This window comes from Mauremys reevesii, linkage group 3, assembly GCF_016161935.1.
Source record: "Mauremys reevesii isolate NIE-2019 linkage group 3, ASM1616193v1, whole genome shotgun sequence".
NCBI lineage: Eukaryota > Metazoa > Chordata > Testudines > Geoemydidae > Mauremys > Mauremys reevesii.
This window is the reverse complement of record NC_052625.1, coordinates 97,935,099-97,956,149: the sequence shown is the minus strand read 5'-3', so window position 1 is coordinate 97,956,149 and position 21,051 is coordinate 97,935,099. Positions and strand designations below refer to the sequence as shown.

Genomic DNA, 21,051 nt, shown 5'->3' with positions numbered 1-21,051 from the left:
GTGGGATTCCTTCCTTCCTTCATGGTCTGCAGCTTATTTCAAACCATGAGATAAAGTTTTCCAAAACTGCCTAGATTAAAGGTTTGTTTCCTTTGAACTTTACCCTCCAACCGCCTAGTTCTAGATTATTAATTTATATTACTGTAACTCCTAAAAGCCCGTGTCATGGACCAGGACCCTATTGTGTAGGGTCATCTCTACATCTATCAACTGACACTTAGTTACATAATGTTTTTTTCCCCCAAAGAGTTACCAAAATGGGCCACTGAACATTGTACTGAGATCACTTCTCTTCACCCACTGCTGAAATGAGGTGGAATGCAGCAACCATTCTGCGCTAACAGCACAATGCTCCATCATTGTAGGGGGAGAAGTACTTTTTAAATTGAAAATGCAGCAGAAATCCAGAAAAATGTGTGTGTATATATATAATTACTCTAACTGGAATTCAGTCAACACATCTCAAGTGTCAGTTCCTACATTATGAAAAGTACCAGGGGATCTTTTCTATCTGCAAGTGAACAAAGTCTCCGTTTGAAGTCCCATCTGAAAGACAGCTTTACCAGCATCATTTCAGTAGTGTCTGCTGAGTTAACAGTGCTACCACGGTGCAATGCATCTTTCAGCACCTACATTTTCTTTGGTAGTCTCTCAGCTATTTAATGAACAGGCCTGATGCAGCATAGTTCAAGGAGTTCTTAGATTGTAAGCCCTTTGGGGCAGGAACCATGTCTTCATATGTGATTGCACACATCTTAGTTCAACTGGGGCCCTGCTCCTGGATGGGTACATTGCAACACAAATGTAAAACAACAAATCAGCTGATAGGATCACAATTTATTAATGCCTCAGTGGGCTTGACTGCATCAAGCTGGTCGTGATCTTCTTACATCACAAATCCAGTGCCCGGCTGGCTGATGCCTCCAAGAGAGCAGCCACCTTTTCTTTGCCTTGTCCTTGGCTGGAGGGGGGAGCGCTGTGCTTGTTTAGCTGAGAGCCGAAGGTCAGGCACGCTCCACAGCCCCTTCCCATTTGCTCTCGGGGCTGGAATTAATGCCCAGTGCCCCAGTGCCATGGGGGGCTCTTTCACCCCCCACCTTCGCCACTCACTGAAGCGATGGCCTAGGAGCCCGGGCTAACCTCCGCGCTGGGGAGCAGGGGCTCGGCCACGGCTGGCTCTTGTCCTCCTTATCAGCCGGAGTGGATGCTGCAAGGCGTGTCCGGGGCTCTGCTCATGTGATGGAGCCAGCGGGAGAGACGGGCGGGGGGACAAGGGAGGAGGTGATTTTTTTAAAGGAGTTGGCTGGAAGCTGGGCTGGCTCCTTCATTCGCAGGCTAGGCTCACCCTGAGCAGGAGCGGCCGGAGCCCGCGGGGGCTGGCCGGGCGGACACCCCCATTGTTACCGGTGCTGGGCGGGCGAGCGAGCGGACAGGAGCGGGGCGCCGGGAGAGCGGCAGCCGCACACACCGACATGGGCGCGGGCAGCTCGGCGGAGCAGCGGAGTCCGCAGGACGCGCCCATTGCAGCAGCGGAGTCCGAGCCCGCCAGTCCGGAGGCGGCGGCGCCGCTTGAGCAGCCCGAGGACCCCGCCAAGGTACCAGGCTCGTCCCTTGCAAAGCGGCGCGGGGCTGACCCCGCTGGGTGCGTGGTGGGTGGGGGGAGGGGGCATTTCCCCCTTACACCCACCCGCCGGCCGGGGCAAACTTCCCGCCCGCCCGCGGCTGGACACCTGCCTCCGGCACCTGCCCCTCCCCGCGCGTGGAGGCGGCCGAGTGTGGTGCGGGGCGCGGCGCGGCGCTTTGCCCGCAGCGCTCTGGGGCGGGGAACTGCGCCAGCCGCGGCTCCGGCCGCAGTCCTCAAACTCCCCCCGACGGCCAGCCCCGCGCCTGATGCGGGCCGCCAAGGGGGCCAGGGGCGGGAGTCCCCTTCCTCCCCTACGCGCCGCGGCTGCTGCGGAGCTCGGGCGGGCCCGCTCCTGCACTGCCCCTGGTAAGCGCCTCGCTCACCTTCGGACGCTAGCTACATCCCTTTGCATCTGCTCCCTGCAGTGCAGCTGGCTCCGCTCAGCCCGCGGGGCAGCCTCTCGGGGGAGGGGTCACCACAGCCACCCCCCTTCGTCAGCCCCTGTGTATGCGTGTGCTTGCGGGGAGACCCCACCCGGGACCCGGGGCTGGAGCCGCCTGACTGCGGTGCGCTCCTGCAGTCAGCGCTCAGTGGTACCCCGTGCTCGTGCTGCTGCTCTCTGCAGTCTCTCCTCCCCACAGAGGATGCAGGTGGGAGGCGCCACTGGTCTGTGCGAAAGAAAACCAGCAAATCTATGGCTTTTCCAGGCTCTCCTGCCTTGACAAGTTGCTCAAACTCGACAGCAGCCTTCCCCGCCTCCCTCCCCCCATCCGCACGCCCCTTTCCCTACGTTATGACAGCATCTGTGCTGAGTAAACATCCCACTGTAAGTGTCTTAATAGATGTGTTGGAGAATTGCAAGACATTATTTTAAAGTTTGCTGTTTACAATAAGTTATGAACGAATACATTTTCAAGGTGCTGGAACACTTCCTTGGTTGGGAGGATGATGGGGGAGGGAGGGAAATTATGTGCATCAAGGATGTTTTCATAACATTAGCTTCATTTTTAGATTGTTCTATATAACAGAGGGGAAGCAGTATGTATTGATGCAGAAGTTACGCAACTTTTCCCGTTCTTCAGGGCTGGGGGTCTTTAAAGTACGAGCATTCAAAAATTCTTTTAATCTAATGTGTGGGTGTGAAAGCTTGAGAACTGGTGGTGGCTTGGTTTCCTTGACCTTGTGATTCTGATTTTAACTTTCAGCTACAATTTTCCATAGTTCCTGGCCTCCAGTAGACCTTGTCTGCATGTTTTGACAGATTCAATAGTGCACATTAAACTGCTTTAACATCAATGTTAGTTTATAAGATTTTGCGGTATTTTGCAATAGTAGTTTGGTATTTAGAAGCCAAAAGTTTACAGCAGGCAAGATGATTGTTGTGAATCTTTTTGGTAGACATTAATGGCAGAAATCATTAAATATATCTGAAATATCTGACAAAGGTGATTGAAGACAATATTACTTTACTCTGGAGAGGAAAAAAATCCTGAGAAGGTCAAGCCAGTATCTTTTCAAATTATGTGAAAAATATGTTTCACAGTCAAGATAATGTTAATATCTAAGAAGGGACATAAAATTCATAATCATTAATCCAAGTATCAGAATAAAGACAGGATAAAATAATTTTAGGTAATCTAAGTAATGCCCTTTTTGTAGAGGGCCCAGGGCTACCTAAAAGTAACTTTACATATATTTTTTAAATTGTTTTTTCCATTTTTCTCCTTAAGAAAAAAATCTTTATAATTAATAGAATTAATCTTGTCATCTAGAAAAAGCTGTGAAAAAGGAATCCTCCTTTATACTTTTAACTGTTTTTATTACTAATAGTTTTATTTTATTGATAATGGTTTCATCTCTGTAAAATACTATTTTACAAAATTTAATTTGGATCTAAATTAACAGCTTTGTCTTGCTTTGTTTTCCATAGCCTGATGGAAGATTTTTTTTTCCATGAGGTTTAGCTTTGTTCACTTTTGCAACCTCACTACACTAAAAATCTCAACTACAACATCTTGTTCCGTGCTTATTACAACATAATAGTGTACACTTTAGTACAATATACAGAATACTACAGTAAAGTAGTATATAATTGCATAGAGCATTTTTTTAATATTCATTCCATTCAACCCTTTCAAACTGGGAAATTACCAGATTATTATGCTTGTATTTCCTTTTGGTTACAACCTCTTTTACTGTTTAAAAATTCAGAACTATTAGAGAGCTAATTTGTTTACTGAAGAGCTGCTAATGTGACAACTTTAAAGGAATGATCTTTTTTAGTGTGTTTTTATTGAAACACATCAACTGAAATTTTGCAAACTGCTTTTTAAAAGTAATTCAAATTGAGTGAGACTTGGCAGGTCAATTACAGGCCAAAGCACTTGGACAGTCAACTCTGAGATCCTGGGTAGGGCCCAATATTATTTCAAAATCTGACAGAGGTTTTATTTTAGTTTTTCCAACACTTAAAATGACCCAGAACATTAAGTCATAGTTTCTCAGAATTTAGTCTGTTCCTGTACTAGACCAACATTTATCTTGCTCACTTCTAGAGAGTGCCACATTCATATTCTGGGTTGGGTGTATTGTTGCAGGCACCACAGGATATCAGTTTTCACAATATGCTAATATAATAATCTTCAGTAGTGCAATTCAGCCAGAACATGAGTACAAAACCATTATATTGTTTTCAAATCTTAGAATTATAATTGAAGAATTAATAATTAATGCAAATATAATCACTCAGGTCTTCAGTATGATTTCTGTCCAGTCAAGTAAGTAGTAACATGATAGTGGATGCATTCATCAGCCAATATATATTTATTTAGTGTCTTATCACATCCATGGTGTGCATATATTTGTTGATGAATATAGGAATCTGTGGGGACAATTTTGAAGTATTTTAAATGTATCTATAAAATATTAATCTGTCAAAGTCAATAGTTCCATTGTTACTGTGTTTATTTGATATGGTACATCTGCATAGTATAGAGTTATAGTTGCAAAATGTTTGACCGCATAGACAATAAAAAACAAAACCTTTTATTGTCTGTAGCATCCAAAATTTTGCAACTATGACTACATACTAGCCTGTAGATGTATCAAATAAACATGCTACACTATGTGTATGAGGAAAGAGTTTTTAAAATTTCCCGAAGGCTTCCCTTTTTTTCCTCCTCCTTTCTTTCCCCTCCCACCTGCTTGGTGGTAGCAGGTTTTTAAAAAGAATCTGCTGCCAGTGGTATTGCTCAGCTTGGTTTTTTGGCAGTAGTATGTTTTCTTGCTGTTTATTCTTTGAATCCCACTACTACTGCCAAGTGGCATAATGGGATCATCAACAGTGAGTTCTCTTTTGAAGTCCAATTACAGTCAAACCTCGCAATAACGCACCCCACCATAACGCGAAATTGCATATAACACGATCATAAGTTGGCTCCCCTTTAAGGCCCCCAACGCCATGGCGCCCGCTGGGACATTGATGTGCCCCCGCCTAGTGCCCAGCAGGAGAGAGAAGCTGCGGCCCCGCGCCTGCCGGGGACAGAGAACTCCGAGGCTGCGGGCACCGGTGCTCTCTGTCCCCAGCAGGCACGGGGCCGCGGCTTCTCTCCCCTGCTAGGCACTAGGGGAACTAGGCAGCGCACATCAATGCACCGCGTTGGGGACCACTGACTTAAACTGACTGGCTTGAAACCCCGCTATACCGCGACCCCGCATTTATCGCGATGGAATTTTTTGGACCTCAAACATCGCGTTATAGCGGGGTTTCACTGTATTATCCATTGTTCTGTTTTATAATTTCACTTACAGAACCACGTGCCCATCACTTCTGCCTCATTTATATCACTAAATCACAATTAAACAAAAGTTAAATCTTGTGTTACTTTTGCCATTGACTTCAATAGGTCCAATTTCACCCTATGACACACTGGTACGGACAATCTGGTGATTGCATTGGTTCCCCCACCCACATATTTCCTAGAATATGTCTACACTGAAATAAATAAATTATTTTTTTAAAAAAGGTGTATCCTTAACTCACATTAGCCATCTTGGATTAAAATAGGGGGGAAGACATGGTAACTCAGCTTTTAACTCATGTTAACAGTGCAAGTAAAAGTCTATAGAGGGAAACTGAGTTTGAACTTGAACAGCTCATCTGAGTTAGAATCATAGAATCTCAGGGTTGGAAGGGACCTCAGGAGGTCATCTAGTCCAACCCCCTGCTCAAAGCAGGACCAATTCCCAACTAAATCATCCCAGCCAGGGCTTTGTCAAGCCTGACCTTAAAAACCTCTAAGGAAGGAGATTCCACCACCTCCCTAGTTAACCCATTCCAGTTCTTCACCACCCTACTAGTGAAAAAGTTTTTCCTAATATCCAACCTAAACCTCCCCCTCTGCAACTTGAGACCATTACTCCTTGTTCTGTCATCTTCTACCACTGAGAACAGTCTAGATCCATCCTCTTTGGAACCCCCTTTCAGGTAGTTGAAAGCAGCTATCAAATCCCCCCTCATTCTTCTCTTCTGCAGGCTAAACAATCCCAGTTCCCTCAGCCTCTCCTCATAAGTCATGTGCTCCAGCCCCCTAATCATTTTTGTTGCCCTCCGCTGGACTCTCTCCAATTTATCCACATCCTTCTTGTAGTGTGGGGCCCAAAACTGGACACAGTACTCCAGATGAGGCCTCACCAGTGCTGAATAGAGGGGAATGATCACATCCCTCGATCTGCTGGAAATGCCCCTACTTATACAACCCAAAATGCCATTAGCCTTCTTGGCAACAAGGGCACACTGTTGACTCATATTCAGCTTTTCGTCCACCATAACCCCTAGGTCCTTTTCTGCAGAACTGCTGCCCAGCCATTCGGTCCCTAGTCTATAGCAGTGCATGGGATTCTTCCGTCCTAAGTGCAGGACTCTGCACTTGTCCTTGTTGAACCTCATCATATTTCTTTTGGCCCAATCCTCTAATTGGTCTAGGTCCCTCTGTATCCTATCCCATGTCCTCACTGCTGTTTTAACCCGGATTAGCTAAACTGAGTTAAGAACACACCTGTTGTTGAAGTATTGTTGTACCCCTACTGTAGACAAGGTGAACATGAACCTTTGCACCTCACATTTAACAAAACTCTTGCTCTGTTGGACCAAGTTGGGAGGTGAATTCCAAAGTCAAAGGCTTTCCACCATGAAAGCTCAGCCTCTGAACACTCATATCTAGGAGCTATTGGCAAGAATATCTACACTATGGAGACTAAACTGGTATAGCTATTCCAGCATAACTGCATAGTGTAGATGCAGCCTGCACTGACAAAAGGTTTTTTGTTTTTTTTTGTTGGTGTAGGAACACCACCTCCACAAATGAAGTTAGCTGCTGGAGAGACAAGGTGGATGAGGTTAATATATTTTATTGGACCAACTTCTGTTGGTGAAAGCTTGTCTCTTTCACCAAGGCCTGGTCTACACTAGGAGTTTATGTCGAATTTAGCAGCGTTAATTCGACTTAACCATGCACCTGTCCACACCAGGAAGCTAATTAGTTCGACCTTGAGGGCTCTTTAGTTTGAATTCTGTACTCCTCCCCGACGAGGGGAGTAGCGCTAAATTCGACATGGCTATGTCAAATTAGGCTATGTGTGGACGGAAATCGATCTTAGTAGCTCCGGGAGCTATCCCACAGTGCATCACTCTGTTGACGCTTTGGACAGCAGTCCGAGCTTGGATGTTCTGACCAGCCACACAGGAAATGCCCAGGGAAAATTTGAATTCCTTTTCCTGTCTGGCCAGTTTGAATCTCATTTCCTGGTTGGACATCCGGGCGAGCTCAGCAGCAATGGCAACGATGCAGAGCTCTCCAGCAGAAGAGTCCATGCAATCTCAGAATAGAAAGAGGGCCCCAGCATGGACTGACCGGGAAGTCTTGGATCTGATCGCTGTGTGGGGCAATGAGTCTGTGCTTTCGGAGCTGTGCTCCGAAAAACGGAATGCAAAGACCTACGATAAGGTCTCCAAAGCCATGGCAGACAGAGGATACAGCCGGGATGCAACGCAGTGCCGCGTGAAAATCAAGGACCTGAGACAAGGCTACCAAAAAATCAAAGCGGCAAACGGACGCTCCGGAGCCCAGCCCCAGACATGCCGCTTCTACGAGGCACTGCATGCCATTCTCGGTGGGTCTGCCACAACTGCCCCACCAGTGTCCGTGGACTCCGACGATGGGATAGTGTCGACGGCCAGTTCCTCGGCGATGTTCGCGGACGGGGAAGATGAGGAAGGAGATGAGGAGGAGGAGGCAGTCGACAGCGCTTACAACGCTGATTTCCCCAACAGCCAGGATCTCTTCATCACCCTCACGGAGATCCCCTACCAACCCTCTCCTTACCCCGGACCCTGAATCAGGGGAAGGATCAGTCGGTAAGTGCTTTAAACATGTAAACTTTTATTATTAATGTAACAGGAATCTGAACTATGTGAAAAGGAGATTTATATATATGGGGATAGAACAGAAATCCTCCTGGGAGATCTCCACGAAGCTCTCCTGGAGGTAATCGGAAAGCCTCCGCAGGAGGTTCCTGGGGAGAGGTGCCTTATTGGGTGCTCCGTGGTAGCACACTTTTCCGCGCCAGGCTTTCATGAGGTATTCTGGGAGCATTGCCTCCACGAGCATGGCAGCATAGGCCCCTGGTTTTTGCTGGCTTTCACGCAGCATGCGCTCTCTATCTCGCTCTGTGATCCTCCTCAGGGTGATCTCACTCGGAGACTCCTGCATTTAATTAGAGTAATTTGTGTACTGTTAGTATTGGGAATGCTTGACTGTTCCTTTGCATGACAATAAGCCTCCATTTAGAGCCACGTGGTGGAGGCTGCAGAGGGGCAGCATACAGGGATCTTTCCCAGGGAACAGCCGCGAGGAGGTGGAACAGGGGCAGAGTTTATGCTTTCCGGATTGCCTGCAGCAAGAGGACAGTGCCATACATTCAGTTTTAAGCAGCCTAAAGTCTATGGCTTACCATGCCTGGCTGCTGCACGGATTCTGCTGTCCTGCCCCGCTTGTCTGATCTCCAGTGCAAGACCCCAGGCAATGAAAGCGAAAGCCGAAAATTAGAACTTGTCCTGAGTCAGTGCTCATGAGATACGTGCTGTGCATGGTCTTGTTCACAGAGACTGACTAGACTATGTTCATAATGTATCTTTGTAAGGAATTCACTCCCTTTTTCCCATCACACAGCTGCACTGTATCCAGACCTGTTCCAGCATCCCCCTCACAGAGGCTGGCGCAGATTAGGAGGCGCAAGACAAGGACAAGGGACGAGATGTTCGCTGAACTTATGGGCTGCTCCCGAGCCGAGGCGGCCCAGCAGAGCCAGTGGAGGGAGAACCTCTCTCAGTACCAGCGCTCACACAGTGAACGGGAGGACAGGTGGCATCAGGAGGACCAGCAGGCGACTCAAACGCTGCTTGGACTAATGAGGGAGCAAATGGACACGCTCCGGCGCCTTGTGGATGTTCTGCAGGACTGCAGGCAGGAGGACAGAGCCCCCCTGCACTGTATCTGCAACCGCCCTCCCCCGCCACAAAGTCCCAAACCCCCCTCACCCAAAGTAACAAGAAGGAGGGGCGACAGGGGCCGTGAAAACTGTCACTGCACCCCTGCAGAGTGCACAAATACAAGAAGGCTCTCATTCCCTAAATGTTGAGAAGTCCTTCCCTTCCTGGCCCCAATCCCAGTTTCATCCCCTAACTGTGTAGTTGATTATTAAAAGTAGTTTGCTGTTAATTACTATTTCCGTCAAGTTTTTCTACAGAAGACTGTCTGTGAAGGCGGTGGGGGGGAAGGGGGTTGTTAATTGCATAGGACAGTCACCTTTACCAGGGTACAGACACGGGGGCAGGATCAATAGCAGGTCACACACACAGTGCAGTCAGTAGGCACCCTGGTCGGTCTGGGAGGTGTTTTCCATGTTCTGTGTGGGTGGGGGGTACGTGACTTTGTGGCATGGGAGGGCGGGTATAGAACTTATGCTGCGGTCCTTGTCCCGGCCCACAGAGCCACGCAGCAGGGGAATATGTAACCGTCCTCCCCCGCCACAAGGTCACATAGCCCCCGCACACAGAGTCCCGAAAAGGAGGGATGGCAGGCTCCGTTGAAACAACCAGTCCGGCACTGCAGACCGCTCTAGGGGCAGGAGCCTATCATTCCTCGAGTGTAGAAGCGGTGTTAACATCACTGCACACCCTACCCACCACAGTCTGCGTCCCTGTTTCAACCCTTTAACGTGAATTCATTAATAAAGAAAACGTTGTTAATTAACAATGTTCCATTAACTTTATTTTTAAACGTGTGTTGGAAGGGGGGAAACGTGGTGAACGGGGTATGTAACCGCAGAAGAAAGTCAACAGTAACTGAAGCAGGGGCAGGTTCAGCTTCTCTGTAAAGAAACTGAACAGTCACAGGTTACCCTGCTCCCTGAGGAACCTAGCTTTCAAAGCCTCCCGGATGCACAGCGCTTCCCGCTGGGCTCTTCTAATTGCACAGCTGTCAGGCTGAGCATAATCAGCAGCCAGGCGATTTGCCTCAACCTCCCATCCCGCCATAAAGGTCTCCCCCTTGCTCTCACAGAGATTGTGGAGCACACAGCAAGCTGCAATAACAATGGGGATATTGGTTTCGCTGAGATCCGAGCGAGTCAGTAAGCTCCTCCATCTCCCCTTGAGACGTCCGAAAGCACACTCCACCACCATTCTGCACTTGCTCAGCCGGTAGTTGAAGAGTTCCTTGTCACTGTCCAAGGCGCCTGTATAGGGCTTCATGAGCCAGGGCATCAGCGGGTAGGCTGGGTCCCCGAGGATCACTGTAGGCATCTGCACATCCTCAACAGTTATTTTGTGGTCCGGGAAGAAACTACCTTCCTGCAGGCGTCTAAACAGACCAGAGTTCCTCAACACACGTGCGTCATGAACCTTGCCCGGCCACTCGACGTTGATGTTGGTAAAGCGTCCCCTATGGTCCACCAGTGCTTGCAGCACTATTGAAAAGTAGCCCTTTCGGTTGATATACTGGCTGGCCTGGTGGGCCGGTCCCAGGATAGGAATGTGAGTCCCATCTATAGCCCCACCGCAGTTTGGGAATTCCATCGTGGCGAAGCCATCTATGATGACCTGGACGTTTCCCAGGGTCACTACCTTTGAGAGCAGTAGGTCAACGATTGCGTGGGCTACTTGCATCACAGCAACCCCCACGGTAGATTTGCCCACGCCAAAGTGGTTCGCTACTGACCGGTAGCTGTCTGGCGTTGCAAGTTTCCAGAGGGCTATGGCCACTTGCTTCTGCACACTCAGGGCTGCTCGCATCCGGGTGTCCTTGCGCTTCAGGGCAGGGGACAGCAAGTCACAGAGTTCAAGGAAAGTGCCCTTACGCATCCTGAAGTTTCGCAGCCACTGTGATTCATCCCAGACCTGCAGCACTATGCGGTCCCACCAGTACGTGCTTGTTTCCTGGGCCCAGAATCGCCGTCCCATAGCATGAACATGACCCATTGCCACCATGATCTCCACGGCGCGGCGTACTATGCTTTGTGAGAGGTCTGAGCCACTCTCTGACTTCATGTCCTCACCGCGCTGCCGTTGCCTCCTCGCCCGATTTCTCAGCATCTGACTGTAGAAGAGGTGTACAATAAGGTGCGAGGAGTGGACAACGGCCGTAAGTGCAGCGATGATCACAGCGGGCTCCATGATCGCAGTGGAGTGCTGTGGCGTCCGCGCTGTCACTAACAGGAAAAGTGCGCGAACTGATTTCCCGCCGGCGGGAGTGACGGTTGAATGATGACAGTTACCCAAGACCACCCTCGACACATTTTTCCCCCCAGCATGCATTGTGGGGAAATCCCAGAGTTCAAATGGGCAGCGGGGACTGCGGGAACTGTGGGATGGCTTCCCACAGTGCACCGCTTCCAATGTCGACGCTTGCCCCGTTAGTGTGGACTCACAAAGTCGAATTAGTGTCCTTAGTGTGGACACACAAATTCGACTTTGTAAGGTCGATTCCACAAATTTGAATTAAGTTAAATCGAACTAATCTGGTAGTGTAGACATAACCCAAGAGAAGTAGGTCCAATAAAAGACATTACCTTACCCACCTTGTCTTTCTCATATCCTGGGACCAACACTGTAAACAGTGAAGCATTCTTCCATAAACATACTGCATCTATACTGGAGGTTAGGTCAGCATAATTGTCACTCAGGCCTGTGATTTATTCACACCCCTGAGCAATGTAGCTGTGTTGACCTAACGCTTAAGTGTAGACCAAACCTCAGTTGTGACAGAGTTACAGACCAATGTTTGTTAGAGTACTTCTATAATGTGTACTGTATGGTCAATCCCACTAACAAAATGAGCCATTTCACTTTTTACGAGTGGTTTTTAAATGTAGTCCCTTGCAGAGTACATTACGTAATCCAATTATCTGTTAGATGTAGAAAGGGAGACACTCAAAGAGATTTTAAATTTCACAGCTCATATACATTTTAGTACCGTATATACTTGTTCATAAGCCAAATTTTTTTAGTAAAAAAGGGAAGCACCAGAGAAGGGGGTCGGCTTATGAATGGGTATAGAGAGGGAGAGGTGGGACACAGCCCCTGCCCCCAACAGAGGGAACAAGGAGAGGCAGCACAGCCAGCAGAGCCAGCAGGGAAGAGGCAGGGCCAGAGTGTCTCCACTTCAGGCCGTGCTGCTCTCCTACCAGCCTCTGAAGCAGCTGCAGCTCCGGGGCTGGTAGGCTGCAGCCGTGCCGCTCGGCCCCGCCCCCCAGAGCAGGCTGTGGCTGCGCCACCCGGCCCGCCAGAGCACGCTGCGGCAGTGCTGCCCGTCCCAGCCCACTGGAACATGCTGTGGCTGCGCTGCCCAGTCTGGCCGCTGGAGCAGGCTGCGGCCGCACTGCCCAGCCTGCCGGAGCAGTCCAGCCAGGTCAGAGACATCCTCCCCGGCCCTGCCCAGATAAGGTGGGAAGGGATGGGATGGGGAGAGTGTGGGGGTCCCGGGCTAGGGGTGGGGTCATGTGGGGGGGTGGTCACAGGGGTTACTCCTCTGACTCCCAGCTTCTTCTCCTCCAAAAAATTTCCCCAATAGTTGCTGTCCCAGCCGGTCAGGGTAAGCAGCTGGTGCGCTGGGACACTTTGTTTACACTTTGCCTGTGGACACTCGAGGTAAACAAACCATTTTGGCCCACCAGCGGCTTCTCCTGATGGCCCAGGAGCTAAAGTTTGCTGACCCCGGAATTATAGGGTCGGCTTGTGAACGCGTTATAAAAATTTTCCATTTTTACTTATCTATCTTGGGTGGATCGGCTTATAAATGAACTGGCTTATGATTGAGTATATGTTTTGATACCACTTCAAAATTAAAATTAGAATTTACCATTTAAAACTAACTATTGCTAAATAAGTGCTTAATTAAAAATACCCAACTGTATGAACGTGTCATAGTGTTTTGGCTGACTGTGGCTATATAGTCCAGATGTACATTGGCTAGGAGAGTTGTATGGTTTTCAAGACCTTCATCAGCCAACCAGACAGTAGCATTCATCCAAACTGCTATATAAACACCAATGAAGTAAAACCAATAGGATTATCTTTGGTTATTAGGAATCCTATTAAACAGATCAGTGTAATATCAGAAGGTTTTAGTGAAGCCTGTTACAAATCTATTGCATATATTGGCTTCCATATTTGAACTGTTTTCTGACAATTTATGTAGTAAAGAGAGAGAATGCATGTGAAAATATAGGTCTTGTTTAAAATTTAGACTAGTAATCTCAACTAATCTTGGTGATATGAAGTGTAAAGAATGGGGATTGCAACAGTTTCCTTGGGCCTAAAAGGGTCATTGTGTTGCTCTTGAAATTCAAGCTACACTCTCTTATATCTTCCATGTGAGTGCACAGTCATTTCTCTGCAAAGCAATTAAACTGTGTTTGAAAGAAAATTGTATTTTCATTTCTCTTCATTTTCTTAGTTATCAAACATCTACAGAATTTTGTTGATGAAGTGGGATTCTTTGTGGTATAGACTTATAAAACTATTGATTTGTGTGAGGCACTCAAGTGGGAGAGGCCAAAAAGAGTAAGAATAGAATTATGTAAACTATTTTTCAGTCTTTGAGTAATAATGGAACTTATCTACAGAGTATATCTTATTTCTATGAACAGTATATTTTGATTCTTTTAAGAAGAAAGAAGGACAAAACTTAAGTGAACTTCATGGGGTGTTAAATTCCCTTCACGTCTGAAAAGTATGAAAATAAAGTTACTGAAATGACTGGAGACTTAAGATGCTGTATGTACTGGAAAAGTATGCAAGTTTAATTATACATAGATTTAAAAACAGCTCTAGTTAAACTGATGCAAACTCTTAATGTAGACTCACTTAAATGGTTTAACCTTTGCTTATATCAATTTAGTTTAAGTGTGTCTGTGTTAGATTTTTTTAAAATTGATTTAGTTAAACACGTGCACTTTTCTACTAAGGGCAAGCCCTAAAGGACCAGATCCTCAACAGGTGTAAATGATTATGGTTTCACTAAAGTCAATGGAACTACACTGATTTATACCATCTGAGGAGATAGCTTCAAAGGGTCTGTTACCCTGCAGATACACACAACTCCCCATTCGTTAGGAAATTAAATTATTTTAAAGAGGAATTTTAACACTACAGGAGCCTTAGGAAAAAAGTCAGTCTGTATTTAAAAAAAATATACTCATCTACTATTACTCTGTATGCCACTGGTGTAAATGAGGTGAAATTGTTTGTATGTGAGATGAAGTCCTTAACCAAAACTTGTTCTTGATTTTGCAGTGAAATAATAATTCTGTTTGACATTTAAATTATTGTGATGTCACTAACAGAGTTATGACTTATGAAAGGATGTGTATTTATATCAGAAATGTGAAAGTTCTTTTCCTCCATCGTGAACATTTCTTCTCAGCCAAGATCTTCCCTGAGCATTGCAACACATAACTCTTAGTCTACTAGAAAATCACTGGAACAACAATGGGATCCACAAAGCCTGAGTTAGGCACTTAGGCTCCCTATCCAATGCAAGGGAGAGAGCTAAGCACCTAAAATGCAATTTGCAAAAGCCAGCGTGCTAGCCACAGAAAACAGCAGGTGAAGGTGTTGGTGGTAGTGCCCACCTTATAACTTTCAGCTCAGTGATTAGAGCACTCACCTGGGACCATGTTCAATTCCCCCCTCTGCTGAAGGGGGAGAAAGGATTTGAAGGGGGTCTCCCACCTCTCAGGAGAGTGTTCTAACCATTGAATTTTGTTATATTCTGATGCAAGTCTCTTTCAGTTTCTCCTTTTGAAGCTCTTCCTGTTTGGATAAATAATTAAAGAGTGACTGGAGCATGGGACTGGATTCTGGGTCTCTCACCTCCCAGGTCAGTGCCTTAATCACTGGGTTATAAAGTCATTCTCACTATCTGAGCTACTGACTCTTTAATATTTATACACAGTGGACAGAGTGGTTTTTGGAGTGATATTTTTGTATTTTGGAGAAAAGCTGTGCTTGTCAAAGGCTCAGCATCCTGACCCTTCAAGGTTCTGGACCTCTGCTCCTTCAGCTAAGTTGTAAGAACTCCCGTAAACATTCCTGAGCTCCAGAGAAGTCCTCCAGCAAAATTCCTAATGGTAAAAAACAAGGAAAATAATTTTTATATAACAAAAATAAGTTCAGGTCCTCTCCTCCCCCAGGTCTTTGCTCTACATCATAAAAAAAACCAACCAACAAACAAAAACAAGCAAGAGCACAAACTTAACTTTAAAAAATCCTTTTGTAGTTTGTCTTTTAAGGTTCTGCTTTGAAAAGTGGTACTGTAGGTTCCATATTTATAGTCATCACTGATTCTGGAACAAGACCAGTCAGTTCACAAGGAAAGAGATTTGTTTTTGTAACCTCCAGTGCTGTAAACTCTACCTGGTCTCTGAAAGTGAAGCTGTGTCCTATCATTCTCATGCATCATCACTATTAATAAAGTTCTTGCAAGATAAATTACATCTTCATTGACACCCACTGATCCCTGAAAGTAGCTGAAAAGACAAATTGTTGGCTTTACAGTATACTACACAAAGAGTTTTAGTCTTGTAAATGCACAAAACAAGTGGCAGCAAGCAAATAAACAACTGTCAACAAACTCCCATTCCTCTGACATCATTACATTTCCATCTGTACACACTGGTAATGTATCCTCATTAGATGCCCTTACCCACTTGATAGGTAAGGAGGCATATATCTCCAGCAGTCACTCCCATAGGCTATGTTTTTTTAATTGCACAATATTTCTTTCTCATTTTGAGCCCTTTTTTTCAGGGTATATTGTAGTAGTTGACTTCCTCATCCACCCTACCAAAAAAAAAAAAAAAAAAGGAGAGAGGGAGGAAAGAAAAAGTGACAGCCAATAAAGAAAAGAACAAAAAGAATACTGACATATACATAGTAAATAATTTGCCATTCCTTACAACTATTAAAATAACATGCACAAACCCCCTCCCATTTGGGCACCCATAGCCACCTCCAAGGAAAGACATGGAAGAGAAAAGAGAGATTCTGCTCTAGGAATTCCTTTTTTAGTGACCCTCAAATATAAACTAAGCAGTCTTTGCTCTGAGTGTAGTTCACATCTTGAAGATCACTTTTCTAAATCCCTCAAAAATTTCCCTGTCCCTAATAATCTTTCTTTCTCAGTCTAATCATGAAAGGGAGATATACCCCTCAGAATTCCAAGTTCCTTCATTGGCTTTGCATTGGTGTAACTAATAGGTCCTACTTATGTGCAGGAAGAAACAGAATCCAGTTTACTACCCCTTGGCTGTGTTGGCTAACCTGGGATTGTGAGTGAAGTTATGGTACTGTGTCATTGCTATTTTTTCCCCCACTATGTCTTCTGAGCTAGGTAATAACTGCTGCTGCTGGTATTTTATAGAGATGTATGAAACCAAAGCAATTTGAACAAGAGCTTTTCTCCCTCTCAAGGTGTTTGACAGAGGACTCCCCTTCACCCAGTGAAAGAATCCAGAGACTGTGTTAAGAATTAATCTTTTATTCTACCCTTCATTCTCACTACCGCTCTTGAGGCCTTCAATCCTACTATTCTTGCCCAGCACCCAACAGTGGATCTAAGAATGTCCTTTCACTCTTTGGGAGGATGGGCTTTAAAGCTATATCTACATTAGGGAAGCTTTGCAAAAAACTTCCTTCCCATCCTAACACTGGTTCAACTTCACTACTATTAGCAACACTGGAAGCCCTAGCATAGATGGACCATCAGCAGCTAAAATTATTTTTCAGTATTGTGTCATCTAAAACTACTTGGAGCAAGTCAAATTGACATGATACTTAAAATGCTGGTGATTTATTCTAGGGCTCCCAATGTTCTTAACACTGGTGGGTTGAACTAATGCCAGGGCCGCCCAGAAGATTCCGGAGGCCCGGGGTCTTCGGCGGCGGGGGGCCCTTCCGTTCCGGGACCCGCCGCTGAAGTGCCCCGAAGACCTGCGGCGGGGACTCCCGCGCCGCCGAATTACGCCGAAGCGGGACCCGCCGCCGAAGTGCAGCCCAGTCTTCGGCGGTAATTCTGCGGCGGGGCCCCGCGCGGTCTTGAGGGCACTTCGGCGGCGGGTCCCGGAACGGAAGGGCCCCCCGCCGCCAAATTACTGCCGAAGACCGAGCTGAACTTCGGCGGCGGGACCCGCTCCGTCTTCGGCGGTAATTCGCCAGCGGAGGGTCCTTCCGCCCCGGAGCGGAAGGACCCCCCGCCGGCGAAGACCGGGAGCGTAAGAAGCTCCTGCGCCCGGCCCCGCAAGAGTTTTCCGGGGCCCCCGGAGCAAGTGAAGGACCCCGCTCCAGGGGCCTCGAAAAACTCTCGTGGGGGCCCCTGTGGGGCTCGGGGAAAATTGCCCCTCTTGCCCCCCCCCCCTCTGGGCGGCCCTGACTAATGCTAGCAACAGTGGAAGTTTTTTCAAGGCTTATCTAACAGATCCTTGCTTAAATATATTTTTCTTGACAGGGATTTTTCTGTTTATATTGAATATCTTTCTTTGAGAAGATGACATCCAAATTTACATCTAAACTCTTGTGGGGGCCAGGATGTGGGACGATGTGGTGTCTTTACATATAGTAAATGGACACAGTATAGTTACACCTCTACCCCCGATATAACGCGGTCCTCGGGAGACAAAAAAATCTTACTGGGTTATAGGTGAGAACGCGTTATTTAAAAATTGCTTTGCCCCCGTTCCTTGTTTCCTGACTGCCCCCTCCAGAGACCCCCATCCCTAATCACCCCCAGGACCACACCCCCTACCCAACCCCCCTGTCCCCTGACTGATCCGACCCCATCCACCCCCCCACCCCTTGGCAGGCACTCACCGGCAGCAGTGGGAAGCGGAGCAGCCCGGCCCCAGCCTGCTCCACTCCGCCACCTCGCAGTGCTCCGCTTCCCGCCATCGGTGAGTGCGGGGAGGTTGGGGAAAGGATCCACCCCCCCTCCCCCGCACTCACCTGTGGTGGGAAGCGGAGCGATGCGGCCCTAGCCCGCTCCGCTTTCCTTGCCCCAGCCGTGTCGCTGGGGGGCGGCTGGGGAAAGGTACTGCACTCACCTGCGGCAGGAAGCGGAGTGCTGCTGCTGGGAGCTGGCGAAGTGGAGCAGGCTGTGGCCAGGCTGCTCCGCTTCTGCCGCTGCTGGTGAGTGCAGGGGGGATCCCTTCCCCCAGGCCCCTCCCCCAAGCGACTTGGCTGGGGCCGGGGCGAGGGAAGTGGAGCGGGCTGCTCCCGGCCCCCCGCTAATCCCCCGGGCCACTCTGGGACTGTGGGGCCCCCAAAAATGCCATCCCACAGCTCCTGCCCCCCCAGACCCGGGGTGGGGGAGCCCCTGGCCACACCCGAGACCCACTGCCCCTTATCCAACCCCTCAGCCCCAGCCTGGCCTGGCACCCGTAACACGCTGCTCAGAGCAGCGTGTCAGAGCTTTACCGCATTGCATGCGAACCCGCGTTATATCGGGGTAGAGGTGTACTTGTAAGCTGTGTTTTGCTGAAATGAAGATGGGTACTCATTGTAAACTTCAGTACATATGCACTTCTTGAATCAGAACCAAAGAGCCTTCTGTTCTATGTGGAGAATCACTGTTATTAGACAGAGGACCAGGATAATTTCCTTGAATCTGCACTGAAAGTGTGACTAGAGATTCCCACCCATTTGTATAGCTGTGCCAGATAAACAGTTTTTCCATGATGGGGAGGAATGCAAGGAATGCTTAAATGCTCTTGGATGTAGGTCATGGTTTATAAAGCTTTGCTTTAGTGAATAGAAGTTCCTCAAAAAGTTCTTGTGAACCTGGAAGCCTGCTATTATCCCTAATCTATGAGACTAAATTATAAATCTAATTGGGGATTGAATAAACTTTATCAACCTCTAGGGATTTTGACCATGACATAGGAAAATCTGTAACAGGTTACTCTGGTTTTATTCTGCTTTCACTGAATAATACATTAATAGAGGAATGGTAATTCTCTTCTTTCTATTATTTGTAAAATAAAAGGATTGAGAACTCTTAGCTAGTACAGAAATGATTAATTTGTTTTGGTGTCTTTTTAAAAATAAAGTTACTACTATTCAATAAAAAAATAAATCTAGACTGTTCTATAAAATGGTACTCAACTGGGAAAAAAAGCACTTTGTGTGTGTGGAATAAAATACAGGACAGAAAAGAACTGAGTACATTGGATATGGAAGATCAGTTTGTCATCTCCATTGGAATTCCTATACAGTCTTATATTTCACAGAAGAAAGAAGCAATAATTAGGCACCAGTTCCAAATTACTAGTATCAAACTTACCTTTTAATGTCAACACTTTTATTTTTGTCTGATCCCTTAAGGGGTTTTAAGAAGATACTCAACAGAAGCATTCTCAAATGTTTGTAATGCTTGCAACAGCGTAGCAAAGCTATTCCAAAAATATTTCTCTTTTAATGTTTTCATTTAATGATGTCTTGTCAGTAGAAGTTAACCAGTGTGGTTCTTATCTGTTCTGGGGGATAAAGGGAGGAATGGAGGAAGTCAGGAAATCAGAAATGCAAGAACAAGATCTAATGATCTCTAAGAGCAGTTTATTGTCACCACCTTTACAGTACTTAATTTTTAGAGCTAAGCTGCTGAGCAAAAACCACCATTCAGACTTTCACTATTTATAATCTTTACCATATTTACTGCAGCCAAAGACAATTGGACTACTGTGGAGTTAAATGCTGAAATTGATTTTACTCTCCAAACTCTTTCCAGATTCTGCTATGAATACTAGTTGTATTGTAACTGTATCTGAACTCTAATAAAGAGCTGGGTCAGGTCAAATGGCATTTGCATGATCAGAGTTGAAATTCTTCTTCAGCCAAATATTAATGTCATCCAATAGTTTGGACTGTTTGGAGACTTTTTGTTTTTGTTTTGTAATGCTCATGAAGCATAGCAGCTTTGTGGTTGGATGTAATGAGGACACATTCCCTTCCTTAAATCAATGCATGTGACCATGTCTCTGAATCTCTAATCACTATCTTTTCTGGTCATCAAGCTCATTGGGGTAGGGTTTTAAATGTATATTCAGTAGATGCCTTACTAAAGTGCAACAACATCTGGCAAAAAAAAGTGTGTGTTGCTTTTGGGAGGGGGAACAGTGGAGTACTTTTGGAGCTTATCCCATTTTCTTTTAAAGTAAACTCTGTTAAACTTTATAAAACTTGATTCTTAGAAAACCTATATCTTAAGCCTAAATTAACCTGTTCTGTACCATATTTAACTGGTGGTATACGGAAAATGCTGTATGTAATGAGCTAGTTCTTCCCTTGAATGCCAGAAAATGGCTTTTCTTTTTCAGAAGCATCTGTAGGATTTTCTAATGCTTGTAGTATGTAAATTCTTTCCATTTTTAAGAGGGCTGGAAGAGATCATCGGATCTTGAAGGTTTTAGAATTTTGACAGGTACTTTAGAATGATCAAACCACCTTGAGATTCAGGTTCCCATCTTCTTGTCAGTGGTGAATGGCTTAAGCAGCTTTATTACCAATAGAGAGATTAACTACAATTCAATTGCTTTTTTTGTTCAAATCCATTTCAGTTCCTTTCAATCCCTGATGAAGAGTCGGCCTGTAAAGCTACAGGAGTTGTTCTCTTGCTTTTTGCCAGTCAGCCTCTGAGTAAACACAAATGTTCAGTATGATCAAAGCCATGGTGGTAAAAAGATTAGATTAAATATTGCTCTCAATATCTGCATTTAATGCACATATATTGGAAATTAGGAGACATAATCAGGTATTAGAGTAATAATAGGTGATTTGAACTACCGGCATGTAAACTGGTCAAATATTATAATGGGGC

At 46.3% G+C, this 21,051-nt stretch overlaps 1 protein-coding gene and 1 long non-coding RNA gene across 2 annotated transcripts in view; one reads left to right on the top strand and one right to left on the bottom strand.

Annotated features, from left to right (window-relative positions):
• Nucleotides 1-822: 822 nt before the first annotated feature.
• Nucleotides 823-1,253, bottom strand: LOC120400601. Its single transcript, XR_005595915.1, has 2 exons — nt 1,111-1,253; nt 823-961 (listed from the first exon to the last, which is right to left on the bottom strand). It is a non-coding gene; the product is annotated as an uncharacterized LOC120400601 (long non-coding RNA).
• A 76-nt stretch (nt 1,254-1,329) lies between these two features.
• Nucleotides 1,330-21,051, top strand: part of AKAP12 (A-kinase anchoring protein 12) — a 133,112-nt gene continuing 113,390 nt past the window's right edge. The window contains exon 1 of the mRNA XM_039529365.1: nt 1,330-1,595. Within this exon, the coding sequence (XP_039385299.1) occupies nt 1,473-1,595 (123 nt within the window). The 5' untranslated portion in view covers nt 1,330-1,472. The remainder of the gene's footprint in view (nt 1,596-21,051) is intronic.